The sequence below is a fragment of the Numenius arquata genome, chromosome W (genome assembly GCF_964106895.1).
Source record: "Numenius arquata chromosome W, bNumArq3.hap1.1, whole genome shotgun sequence".
NCBI classification, from domain to species: Eukaryota; Metazoa; Chordata; class Aves; order Charadriiformes; family Scolopacidae; genus Numenius; species Numenius arquata.
The window spans coordinates 1512424-1526234 of NC_133615.1; the positions used below are offsets into that span (position 1 = coordinate 1512424).

Consider the following 13811-nt stretch of genomic DNA (forward strand, 5'->3'; position numbering starts at 1 on the left):
CATCACAAGCTTTGTAAAGTCACAAAAGTCTTCAAAATTTCCCTTTGGTGGATATCTAACTATGGCTGAAACATCATGCTCATGGGTAGTATTAAATACTCAGAATTTCTAGTGAAATGAAGTGCCCTTTCTTGATATCTCTTTTTCAATGCTTTCTCTCTCCCTCTTTTAAGTGAAAATGAGAGAAATCTGGGTTCCAGGAGTGGGTACTGAAAGAGCAGCCCAGTTCATGTGCAGGACCAGGATCTGCACGCCCCACTGCCCAGTTAACACTTAGAAAAGAAACCTTTCTACAAGAACTTGGTAAAGGAGACACCATCAGTCTGGTTAACGACTCCGAGGACAAGTACATTGAGAAAAGCCAGAGAAACAATACACAGAGAGAAACAAATAGCCCCCAACACCACAAAATAGCCAGAGGCAGATCAGAAATGAAGTTATACACAATTCTATCAAGTAAAAATGGTGGTTTCAGTATATCAGTGAATACAAGAGTTTGAGTGCCATATATAACCCAGCAACTCGCTTTCATCTATGTGACAGAGTCCAGAAAAACAGGTTTGTTTATACTGCTTTCGCATTTGCTTTATTTATTTCCATTGCTTTATGGCAGATTAGCGCCATAAACTTTCAGTTCTCAGTTTTGCCTAATAACAGAGTCCCGCACGCTGTTTGTAGGCAACACTGCATCTGCCTACATAAGAGCATTTACCCAAAAAAAGGGCAATTTTGTTTTTCGGGATGATGGGATTCTTGTTGAAGATTAGTAACACGCCTCAACTTCCTCTCTCTTTACCTCAACCCCCAATTATAATGGTTAAAATGTAAACTTTTGATTGACTTAGGGAATAAATAGTCCTTTCGAGGTAACCAGGGTTACTCACCAAAGTAAGACAAGGAGAACTGCATCCCCAGAAAGTACAACGCAGCACTACGTAAAGATGAATGGACTCTGTTATATATAAAAAATAATTCAGCCGCGCTATTTGGCCAAAGCAGTTCTCCCAACAAACAAGGATTTATCTACTTCTGTCTGCTGTCAGAAACTGGATTACTTGCTGATGGATAGCAGGTGCTTCCAGTAAAAACGCGGAACTGTTTCGGTAGCCGGCTTGTTGCAAACACCGACCCAACATATGCTGTACGGCGAGAAAGCTACGCTGGGACAGCAGTACTGGAAGAGAAAAGAGCTGAAATCTCAGAGGTTGTCCGAGCCGAACTGGAGATTATCCGAGCTCAAGGAGCGGGGCGAACCGTTTAAAATCAGTCTGCAAACTCTTGGTTTTTATTCCTGAATAGCTCCAGCAGCGAGGCTTACCGAGGCAAATAGCGTTACTCAAATTATACCAGTTCACGCAAAGAGCCATTTTAGCAGCAGCCCTACTTTACGAACAAATGTTTCGCTACGTTTAATCTAACCCTGAAACCAGCCCACGGCTTCATTCAACACTGACACCATTCTACAGCCTTTTTTTGTTTGGTGGTGGGGTTTTTTGGGGGTTTTTTTGGTGGTTTTTTTTTTTTTTTGTTTGTTTGTTTGTTTTTTTAATAATAATTTTCTCTCTGTTCCTTGCGGGCTCGCTATTTAATTTTGAAGCAGGTTGCCCACTGGAGTGGATTGCAGTCCGTTCTTTTCCAGCATACATAAACAGCCCTTTCATTATCGAAAAGGCAAGCCTGGAAACAAGTGTCAAGCATTTGGCACGGGTTCAAGCCACCGTAGCATAACAGGAGACTGGAAACAAAGCCGAGTGATTAATTTGGCATCTCATTTAATTCGTTGTTGTCACTTACTTGTTAACTCTGACTTTAAGCTATTGCCTCGTCCTGACTTTTTATTCCAGATTGTCAGAATGAGCTATTGGATTATTACCATAAAATTGTATATATTCACTTTCCATTCTGTGAGCACTTAGAGATAGTTCTTAAAGGCAGGGGACGCTCTTGTCCTCTCTGATTTTCTCACGAATGGGATGGCAGTGATTCAGATGAGTGGTACCGGAGGATTTTCCCCCCGTCGCTCTTACCTGTTTGGGACAGAAGTGGCGTGTAAGGGACTTTCGGTTCTATTGCACTCATGGGCGGAGGTAGCAAGGGGTTGGCAAAGCTGCGGAGCGGGTGCGTGGGGCGGACGCAGGCGGTGGGGATGGTTCTGCTGGGGGCGTCCTCGGTGGTGGAGTGCTCGGGCTGCGTCTGCGGGAGCAAGGAGGGCTGCTGCGGTGCCGGTCCTTCGTTTACAGCTGCAAGAAAATAAGCCAAAAAAAGGGAAAAAAAGAAAAAACAACTGTTATTGATGTATTTTTTTATGTCCCATTTCCTACTTTTACGGTCGTTCTCAGCAGAAGGGACAGCAATAGCCTCCACCCTCCAAGAAGGTGCAGGAAATGGGTAAACAGTTCCATCAAAAGTTATTGGCAGAAGAATTAAAAACCAGATGTTCCTCAGAGTGGCCACGTACGATCTGAAGCTCAAAACATCTTCCTTTAAAAAAAAAAACACCTAAGAAAGCAAGCATGGTATTTTTATCTCCTCTCTACCTTTCCTCTCTCTGTGCTTTTAAATTTTAAAAATCAATAAATACATCACGTGGAGGTTGGAAGAAGCTACAAGTATGTTCAGCATAACGATACTGTTCCAGTCACAGTGGAAAAAAGCTGGAGACAAAGAAAGGACTTGATTAATTTCCACATAACCAATCACCAATATTGTTTTTCCGGGAGACAGCTGTAACATTCAGTGTGCCAAAGCAGTAGGTTGCTATTTTATTAGCCTATATTCAATTTTTCAGAGATTTACATGTTCCACGTCAACCTTCCAACACACAAGACGGCTTCCCTCTATTCTGAGGTGGTTCTTCAAAGAAGCTTCTGGTATCATCCTCTGTCATGGACTTCCCACGGCAGAAAACAGAAGCAAACGTAGTATTAAGGAAAATAATAGGATGAAACAAAGAGAAAAGCCCTTTATTTCTACAGCCCTCTAGAAAGCCATGTTGTACCCAATTATAAATGACTATATGATGATGATTGTACAGGAGTTTTCAGGGTATGGTCCACAGTGTGGTCCAATGTCACCAGGAGAATGCAGATAAAGGTTCTCTTGAAACTTATCAGACGGAAAACCTTCTAACCCTGTAGACTAAAATCAGAGTTTCTTCTGTGCCGTGAAGAAGATGCTGCAGAAGGAGAGGGAGAGACGACAGCGAGAGGCGGGATGTGCCCTCACACATCCCGGTGGCACGGCCCAGATTTACGGCGCTGCTCTTCACCCAACAACCGACTCTTGGTCACGCAGAGAAACCCGCTGCTGGTCCTTACACTGGGAAACCACTCTGTCCCGCGTTATTCAGACTTTTAGAAGTTTAAGAAAATAAACAAAGACAGAAAAAAAAGAATTGCAAAGAAAACAGATTGTTCTTGTAAGGGAACAGTAATTGGAATAAAGAAATCTTTACAATCTCTTCCCGACCGCTACGCCTACCCTGACGAGCTGAACTAGTCAAGAACTAATTACGAGGAGGACTGGTAAGTGTGAGTCTGCCGTGGTGCTTTATGGGTGACAGCAAGAAGTTAAGTTTCCCCACGCCCCCAAAAAAGAGCCTGCCACTTCTATTTCCTTCCTATTGCAATATAAGCATAAGAGAACTGGGTGGAAAACACCATCTCCTATCTTCTCTTCCAACTCCTGAATTACGCATGCTGTTGAGGCTTCCTTGGAGCTCAGGCTGGTGGCCTCTCCTGTCCCCTCTCCCACCTCCTGCCCCACCGCCCCGAGGAGCAGCACTGGAGAACGTTCTCCCTTTGGCGACAGCACCCCCAAAGCCATTATTCACAAGCTGAAGAGCAGAAGCAAGAAAAATGGTTTGTGAAGAGCCTGATCACAACAAGAAATTTCTTTAATTTGAGCGTGTTGGTGTTGTCCAGCGTCTCCACGGTATCTACACCAGCCAGGATGGCTCACAGCACAACAGTTAGTCTCGCAGCTCCTGGCAGGAAAGCTCAACCTTGGAAAAGCTCAACCTTTTACAGAAGAAAACAACCTTCCTGACACGTAGATATGAGAATTAGTTATTACACCAGGACCCAAAATGCTCCAGAGGATCTGGTTTCTCTCAAAGCTCGCTGCAACAACCAGAACTCGCTGCGCAAATAACATGCAATTACACAGCCCAGGCAAATCTCAAGGCATTTTATAATAATTAATGTCAAAGTACGTAAGTAATTGCAACCTACTAAGTGGCAAAACAATTTTGAAAGATGGAAATGAGGAGAAATCAGCCCCTCAGCTTGTTCCTATGGCAATGCCGCAGACGGCCCTGGCCATACTGAAGACCGCGGACAGAAACCCGACAACAGGATCAGGGCAAGGTCAAAATCTTCTACAGTTTGTAAAAGTTTGCTCAACCGTGGCTCGTTTGCCTTGTTTTCACCTTCAAGGCTCTTTGCATCATCACGCCATTACTGATGGCTGCTTTTTCCATTTCCTTCCTTGCCCAGCAGACCCTTGTCTTTTCTTCTCTGAGGGCTACCATTCGCCTTAAGGAGGCCAGAGATATTGAAGTTATTTGTAAGAGGGTAGAGCAGGAATGATAGTTTAGATCATTCCACCCTTACTGTTCAAACATTCCAGAAGGTGTCACAGCGTGTCGCTTCTCTAGTCTACCGTGGGTGTTGGGTTCTCCTCTCCCTTCACCTTGTCCTAGTCAAGGAAGAGGCACATCTGAGGTTACAATGCTTTCTGGAGCAAATCCTTGGCGAGGCCTTTCATTCTAGTCAAAATAAAGCCTTTTGTCCATGCTCGTAGCCTCAAAATGTCTTTCAACATGTTTGTCAAAGCCTGAATCTCCTATGGAGCCCAATGCTTTTCATTCTGTCCTTAAGGACAGTTCTTTTGGGATGCTCTTGACCTGCTCAGAGAAACAAGTAAACCTTCTCGGTATTTTCTGCAGTGGTGCTCTCAGATAACAAAGCTTTATCAACTTTACCAGCCAGCATCAGCATAACGGTCTCTGCATTAAAAGGCTATTAAATTACTGCTTTACCGTACGGATATGTTTTATCTTATGGATTTCATTGTAAAATCTGGAGACCTATGTAGCCATTATCACAGAAAAGATTCCAGGTTACCCTTCATCTATTACTGAAGAGGAAGGTGTGATGACTCTATTAAAATCAGAAGCCAGAGTTGGGATTTTAAATACTGAAGGTAAGTGGTCTAATGAAGGTGCTTCATGCTTGAGAAGACTTTTTTCCTAAAATAAGATGTGCAAACATAATGAGACCCATCAATTTGCAATTCACTCAAGTCCCTGCAGGAAGAGGGGATGGATTGTTTATCTGAAGGATGGCTGAAGATGAGCACATCGCTACTGCTGCCTACATCGCTCCATCAATCCCCTGCCCAGCGGCCAGATATTTACACCTCAACAGCAGGGCCCAAGAATTCTGATTATTTCTACCAATCCAATTTTTATCTTTTTTTTAAAGAAAGTAAACTCCCAATTGACCTTACTCCTCATGGACAACACCATGCCACGTTCCAGTTGTGATCTTTGGCTCTTGAATTTAGTATAGCATTTTGCCAGAGTAAAGAAAATATTATGCTGGACGTGAAGATCTCTTCTAAAGCCCAGTAAAACCAATTATGGTCTCTGATTGCTTTGGAGCAGCCTTGGATAAAGCCCTACTTGCATCCGTTTTATGCGTGAGGAACACTGAGAGGGAGCTGGCTTTGAACTTCAGTAGCCATGGACACTGCTCACCAAGCAGAGGAAAATATAGGAGATACAAAGCCTTTTGACCTTCTTTTTGCTTTTGCATTAATTGTCGGTTGGTAAAACGCTGTTCACCAGTTTAATGAATTTAGGTCTCTTGAGCGTATTTTTACATTGTGTATCTTCTATTAAGAAGTAACACTTGGAAACATTCCCGCGTGGATTTGTGGCTGTCGGCTCTGCTGCAGCCTGGGGTAATGAAAAATCAATACAGGCTGAGAACCAAAGGGAATAACAATTCCAAGTATGTGATGGTAGGTGGGGACCTAAAATGGGACTTTATTCCATACCTGCTGATGACCTTCTGTGCATTTTTGAGCTGATACAAGTTATAAACATCACGTGTCCCAGACCATACACCTGTATAATAACAAACCAGGGCCTCATTCTTGTTGAGATCTCTGGATGTTATTACAGCACGTAATTTTTTTGGTATGCTTATTATCAGGTTACTACTCTCGTGTGATTTTAAGTATATCCCAAAGAATACTTTTGATAAATCCTTTTAGAATATAGCTAATCTGAAGCTGAATCACGGGAATGCGGCAGAATCGTTTTTAAATCATATGAGGTTAAATCCAGAGAATTAAGTACTGAAAAAAACCAAATTGCTTTGCTGCTGATTTAGTTTCTGGAGGAAAACAAAGGAAATGAGGGGCTAAGGAGGACCTTATCGCAACTCCCTTAGAGCACCCATCCCTCTCCTGTGAGATGCTGCAACCCCTGCTGGACCCAAAGCGGACTGTGGAGTAAAAATGACCATTTCCAGTAACTCCAGAATGCAGCTTCTGTGATAGAAGGGATTTAAGCTTCCCAGGTGGATGGGCTCGCTTCAAAGAGCTGACTGTTCACAACCAGAAACTCAGCTCCAAGGGGAAATGGGCTCAGGAAACACTGGCTTTAGTGCATCTCGCCAACACGTTTCTGTAGGTAAAGTTACCTTCATTCCATGATACTTCTCTATGACTATGTAGAACTAATTAATATAATTGTTGTCTTGTTGTTCTGGTTTACACAATTTTCAATCTTTTTTTTTAGTACCAGAAAATAGTATATTTTTATTTAAAAAAAAAAAAAAAAGTATTTTCTGAACATCTCCAAGTTTTCATCACGTGAATTATCAGGACAAAACATTGATGAATGGCTCCCCAGTTGTAGTTTTTAGGGTTAGACTCCTGGAAAAGTGTGATAGGGATGGGACCAGGACACAGCCTGTTTCTGCTGACCAATGTGTGGTTGGGAATGGGGCAGGATGGCGAGGGGCCACCCTAGGACCTCCCAAGTGGGAGATGGGTTTCCTCCAGCTCTCTTCTTTCCCTACTGGAGACCGTGATGGCTCAGCATCTCCAGAGGTTGTGGCAGAGGAGAAAAAGAACATATTCCTTCTATAATACATGGCAAACTAGAAATGTCACCATCTTCTCCTCCTTGTCTTGAAAACGTTGTAAGCAGATGGAGCTCTGGAGGAGCCTGGAGGAGAAGGCAAGCCATGGGAAGGATTGCTGACCAAACAAAAGTCACTTTATCGTGGCTCAGAGGTGGTTTCTGCCTGGAAAAACTGCTATTTACCCATGGTATTTTATGGCTGGTAGTGTCATCAGCAGCAATCGAACAGGCAGGACAGCTTTTTAGTCAAGCTCTGGCCGGGGTCTGACTCTTTTTTCCATTTTCTTTAGTTTCCTCTTCAGCGGAACATTTGTCCTAAAGATAAGTTGCAGCACTCGAATCTTCGGGTCAATGAGAAAAGCCTTCAGAAAGCGAAGGCGGCGTTGAAGCATCGTCTGGCCGGCAGGATGCCGAGCAACACCCTCGCTAATGGCACGGCGTGTGATTTATTCGGGGATTGCTACGTCTTGATCGATGGGCTGCAGGTGGGCTCCGTCTCGGAGGAATTATTGCTGGACATTTCTTTTTTCAGACACAGCTACAGTTGGTCAAGAGTCAAGTAAATTTTTCACGGAGGGGTAAAACACAGAAAAAAGGCTTCATGTAGCATCTCTACAGTCTCCTTAACCGCTAGTTGCTCTCAACTGCATGAGTGTATTAAAAGCCAAAAGAATAATTCAAAGAGTTGGAGTGATTTTGTTGATCTATCCCTTTTCTCCGCCGTGGTGAGGCAGCGGGAGGGGAGCCACAAATGAAGCAGCTGCTGCTCAGTCGGATGCGCTGGAGATGGACCGCTCCTCCAGTTGGGCTGAGGTCATGAGCGCCGGCACCCAGCACCAACAGCACCATTGCCCAGAAAAGCTTCAGGCATCATGTTCGTAATATAGTTTTTATGTATAAAAGTAAACGCTGACAGGCTGAGAGAGTTGGGGGGGTTCAGCCTGGAGAAGAGAAGGCTCCAGGGAGACCTTAGAGCCCCTTCTAGTCCCTAAAGGGGCTCCAGGAAAGCTGGGGAGGGACTCTGGATCAGGGAGGGGAGCCATAGGACGAGGGGGAAGGGTTTTAGACTCAAAGAGGGGAGATTGAGATGAGATCTGGGGAAGAACTTCTTTGCTGTGAGGGTGGTGAGAGCCTGGCCCAGGTTGCCCAGAGAAGCTGTGGCTGCCCCATCCCTGGAGGGGTTCAAGGCCAGGTTGGAGGGGGCTTGGAGCAACCTGGTCTGGTGGGAGGTGTCCCTGCCCAGGGCAGGGGTTGGGAGCAGGTTTAAAGGCCTTCATCCCTCCTTGGAATGAAAAGTAATTAACATCCCATTATATAAACCTATATGGTCAGGGCCTTTATGAGCAAGCCGAAACAATGAAGGCTGAGGAAACAAATCAGTCCTCCAATTTTTCTTCTTCCATCTTCATGACCAGGCACCGGATAGTTAATTTTGGTTTTATTCCCCAACGTCAAACGTATCAAGCAAGAAACTGAATCTTACTTTGTTTCTGTGCATTGCATTTGTGGTGGGTTTAGTATTAATTTAAGCAGCAGATCAAAAGCTGATTATTCCAGCCAGGCCCTCCAGGGGAAAGAGCTTTGAAAGCACCTCAGCAACCACACTGAAGACATCAGGGTGATGACTGAACATCAGGGTGACGACTAGGACACCTGAACCCACCTTTTACCTCCAATCCCACCACTGGATTTCAATCCCTGGTCCCCAAGGACCTGTCTGGAAGCAGCAACCAAACAGGAGGAAAAATCAGTCACTTTGAGACGAGCTCCCCGCGGAGCAGGGGGATGCGAAAAAAAATCCTTGTAACAGATTGACACGAATCTGTCAATAATTCAGCCTTGCCATGCAGTGGAGTTAAGGGAGGATTATAAGAAAATATGAGCCCTCCAACTATAATTAATATGCCAGAGCACGCTCGTTAGGCTTGAAGAAAGAACAGATGGCTGCGGGTGCGGCAGAGGCTGAGGAGGAAGTCGGGAAGGTGAGGCTGGGGGCGATCACGATAAGGTGAAGAGCAGTTATGGGAACACACAAACCACGAATCTATTACTGGAGAGGAGCAAACGTGAACGTAGAGCTCAGCCGAGAGAAGGGACGAGCGACGTGAGACGGGACAACGGTATTTACGTGTACAGAAGGATCTGCAGAGGGAAGAAGCTGTTCTCCATTCCCGCTATCATCCGATCGAGAAACAGTTGGCTTAAATTTCAGCAAGTTAGATGTTAAAGAAAATGCTTCTAGCAGTGAGGGCAGCTAAGCCTGGGTAGACACTGTGTGGAGAGGTCGTGTAAGTGCTATCAGGAATGATCTTAATGAGCGATGATGCTAGATGCCGCCTCGGGATGAAGGAGAGCTCTTGAAGCCGGTGTTTTTCTGGGCATACCCTCATGATTAAAGCAAAGGAAATTAAAATACAGTGAAATGACCGACAGACCTGCAGAAAAGAGCGGATCGGATTAGAGATCCAATGACTTTTAACTTTTAAGGTGTTCAGTACAGATTGGAAATTGCAACTGGAGAAGAGACAGCCCCGTGGCCAGTTAATTGCTGGTACCAGACAGGACTTATCCTGGCTCCCAAAAATCACGATGGCGTGATTTGCATCGGCTCGAGCTTATACATCCCCATGTATAATAGATAAAAACCTATTGCCAAGCGCTTTAATAGCAAATAGCAGAAAAAAGGCACTGACTTCTTGCTGCTCCGAAGGTCCTGTCCACAGAGAGGGTCGGGAAGGGCACCGGCCGAAGGGTGAACTGCGGGTGGGGGTATCCGCAGGTGGGGGACGGCAAGATCCCGGGGTACTGGGCGCTCTCTAGCGTTGGCACCGGAATGGCACTGACCACGGCTGGAAGGAAAGAAGGAGAGAGAGATTAAATGAGTGGTTTTGGAAAACTATAAAAAAATAATAGTACTTAGAGGGTCAATAAAATATTCTGTGATTCTGTAATAGGGAACCAGAAACAACCACGTCAACAACCACATCTCCAAAATAAAATACCCAAATGCTCAGTGTAAAAGATGCCTGTGAAGCCACCTCTGTATATAGAAGTACGCCTCTTTGCTATACATTGGATAATTATAGTCTGCAATTAGTTACCCGTAAAATTAGCTAGCTTTTTGTCTGTTTTCCAGCTACCCAGGCTCATTTTGGGGGGTGCTTTGAACCCCTTGACAAGTCAGTGAGAAGGAACGGATCAGGCATTTTAAGGGCTTGTATTTCAGTTGTTGGGCTCCTGCAACTCTTCCATCAGGTCTGCCAGCTTCACACCAACGTCCCTGTCACCCTCGGATGGCCCCAATGGGCGCCCAGTAGGGGGCTGAGGGTGTCCGGGCATCACTCCCCACTCAGCAAAGTCCAAACCTGTAAGGAACAGAGGGGTGAGAGGTGGCAGCAAACCCGCAGCTAAAAAGTCTGAAGCTGAAGTTGAGTTCTTGAGTTGAATTTAAGCGACGCTTTGATTTGAAAACCAGGACCAGAGTGTGCCAAATTCAGGCTTTCCTGGGAGTAATCTCCTTTATTTTCAACAAGTCAGTGCTTGAGGAGTGGGCTGATAATCAAGCTACACAAATTTCTTTGTAGCCTTTAAGAAAAACTTGGAAACTCTCATGAAAGTTTTGCCCAGCTAAACATTATAAGCGGAGATTTTTTGGCTCCTTGAAGATAAGGTTTGGCTTATCCAGCACCTTTCACACATGAGTTATAAGCAATGCTGTAAACTTTTAAGACAGTCATTACAATTCCTTCTCACTCCTGCTACATCCATTACCCAGAGTGGCAAACTGGGCTACCTGCCCAAGGTCACACAAGGAGCTACGATGGTGCCAAGGCTTTAGGAAGGTGGGTTGTTTTTTTTTTTTTTTCCTAAGCACACGGCTGTCAACGAGACACCTCTGCGCTTCCAGAGGTAAAAATGTGAGGATGTAGAAAACTCATGAAGAAATGCTAACCCGGGTGATTTGAGCTTCGGAGTTGTCTGGGTTCAATTCACCTGCTCTTAGAAGAGAATTTCTACTCTTCAGACATTTCGTTTTGTCTGTGTAAGACGTTTTTATTGACAATATTTATAACATCGCTGCTACAGTGAAAAATATCCCTCTTTATTGAATCCTATTAAAGAACAACTTGTTTTTCCAAGTCCGTTCCTTCATTTCTTTTTTAGGGCAGAGGCACCTAGCACTTTCATTTTTAAAATAAGACAGGATTACTATTCATTGCAGCACTCTATTGTAGAGAAGCTGGAGAAAAGGGAACACGCAACATTTTTCAATAACTCTTTGCAATTTCAAGCAGATATGACAACAAATCGGTTCTGTCACAGCCCGTCAGCAATTGCATTTGCACTTAATACTGATAGACTGAGACACTGAAAACAGAAATTCCCTGACCAAATCAGGGAGCTCCCTCAACAATCTTCTACATTTAAAAATGTACTGTATCATGTAAAAAAACCCCAAAAAAGCAGCACCCAAGAAATGACAAAGGGGGGCATTCTGAATCGTGTTCGAGCACCCCAGAGGCTGCCAAAGCGACTGAGTCGACATCTTCGGATTTCCCTGAAAAAACCAAGAACTGCTGTGATTTTTCCGCAATTTGAGGGAGGGTGGATGAAGAGAAAAAACACCCCCCCCCCCGCAAAAACACAGGAGGAATCTATCTCCGCACCGCTTTACCCTGCGAGCATTTTATTTTCCCTCTTCTAAAAAGTGAGGATTGCAAATACAAACCGGGAAAATTAGAGGTACGACACTTGTGTGGGATAGCTTGCAAAGCCCCTTCTCAATTATTTCTCTCTGTAAATACCCCTCTCTATATAAGAGCCTGGGTATTTGTGACCGCCTGTATTCCAGCGGCATTGGAGCCATCAAAGATATCACTAAAACCTTATCAAATTCGTCCGGTTTATCCTCCTTCCACTTCAGTAAGCAAAGGCATCTTACGGAGTATATTTGTTCTCAAAGCCTGCAAATACTGATCATTGAGACGAGCGCGAAGACTTCCACATTCGGTATTTAACAATTAACAGTTACGTGGGTTTTCCTTCAGAATGATGATGTTCCTTCTCCAATCTACTTAATCGCTCGCTGCTGACAATTTCTTTCAGAAATTAATTAAAGCATCGAATCTGACAAAGCCGCAATTTTTATCTTCTGGGGGAATAAACACACGCGGCATAACGCCGCCCGCACAAATAAGACTTTTATAAATCTGAGTTTAATTATTTGCAAACAATCACAGCATGTTGTCGCTGTAGATTAGATTTATACCGTTGAAAATATAAATAAAGAGAAAGGAGGATGTAATTTGTCAAAATGTATCATTTGAATGAAAAAAAAAAAAAAGAAATCTGTTTAAGAGCACTTTAATTTATAAGCTGCGTAAAAATGTTGCCTTGACTTTTATTTAACTACCACTGCTATTGACCCACCGTAATGACAATTGATTTGGTTCTGATTTTGCTTCCACCCCTCCAAGTCTATCCATTTTCTTAGAGTAGTGCCCTCCTTCAACCCAGGCCAACCCAGGAGGAATCCCACCCCAAAAACCAGGACAAATTGCCCGATTTTGAGATTAGCGTGGTTACAAGATGGGAATATTTCCCAGGTGGAGTCAGAGATTTCTCCACCTCATCTCACCGGTCTTTCTTCCAGATGATAAAGAGGGTGGAGGCTGAAATGGGGTGATACGTCCAGCCCAAGGTGTGGAGAAGTGGAATTCATCCTCTCCCTCAGTTCCTCCTAAGTCATTTCCTGAACAAACCTGGTAGGTTATTCCCTCTCCTCTCCTTCACTCAGTTCCTTCCGTTTTATTTTATTTTTAATGCATCATTTGTGATGTGCCTTTCCACAAACCTACAAATAGGCACTTATCTTTAAACAGCAGAGCTAGATAGAAATTTTGGGATGAAATGGATTTCTGTCAGTCTATGTCCATTTTTAACTCAGGCAATTTACACAGATCTACCAATTCCTATAGATTTCTGTCCGCATCTATTTTGGGAGGCCAAAGGTAGAACTCCTAGCTAAAAGCCAAGAGCTACCAAGAGATTGATCCCAAGGCTGCTCAGAAGGAAGGTGGAGACCCAAAGCCTCATCCTTGACCGGGAACTTGGTCAGTGCCAACCCTTCTCTCTGGTGCCTCCGGGCTCTCACTTATCTCTTTCCTTTGCTCAGATGTCAAAAAAAAAGGTCACTTCAGAAATTTTAATCAGTTCTGCAGGATGGAAGAACCTATTTAATGCTCTCCAGCCTCCCTGTCTTTCTCCTGTACTTTGGAAAAGATTCACTTCATCTATGAAATTTGTTCACTGCTAAAGGCTCTGTAGCCACTAATGTTTAACACCTGGTAAAAATTTCATTTCTCCTCATTTATGTGGCTGCTCCATGTTAAAAAAGCATATGGTGGTGTGGCCAACCACTATAGACAAAAGAAAATATAGCCGAAACTGCGACAGTGTCCAGCTGATTATAATTAATGAAAATAATAACACGACAATTTACATCTGTGTATTGCAAAGCCTCTGCTCCGGCAGCTTGAACTCTTACCCCTTTGTTTAAAGTTTTATAGTAGGGAGACAAGAGGGATTTATCCATCACTAGCCACCTGCTAAATATAGAAACGACGACTGTTTAGGATTTAGGCTGACTCTG

General features: G+C 44.0%; 1 protein-coding gene across 1 annotated transcript in view; it reads right to left on the bottom strand.

The window, feature by feature from the left end:
- Positions 1–13811, bottom strand: part of LOC141476561 (netrin receptor DCC) — a 581575-nt gene that overhangs the window by 14489 nt on the left and 553275 nt on the right. Inside the window, exons 26-27 of the mRNA XM_074165252.1 lie at positions 9847–10008; positions 2028–2240 (exon numbers count right to left, since the gene is read on the bottom strand). Of these exons, the coding sequence (XP_074021353.1) occupies positions 2028–2240; positions 9847–10008 (375 nt within the window). The remainder of the gene's footprint in view (positions 1–2027; positions 2241–9846; positions 10009–13811) is intronic.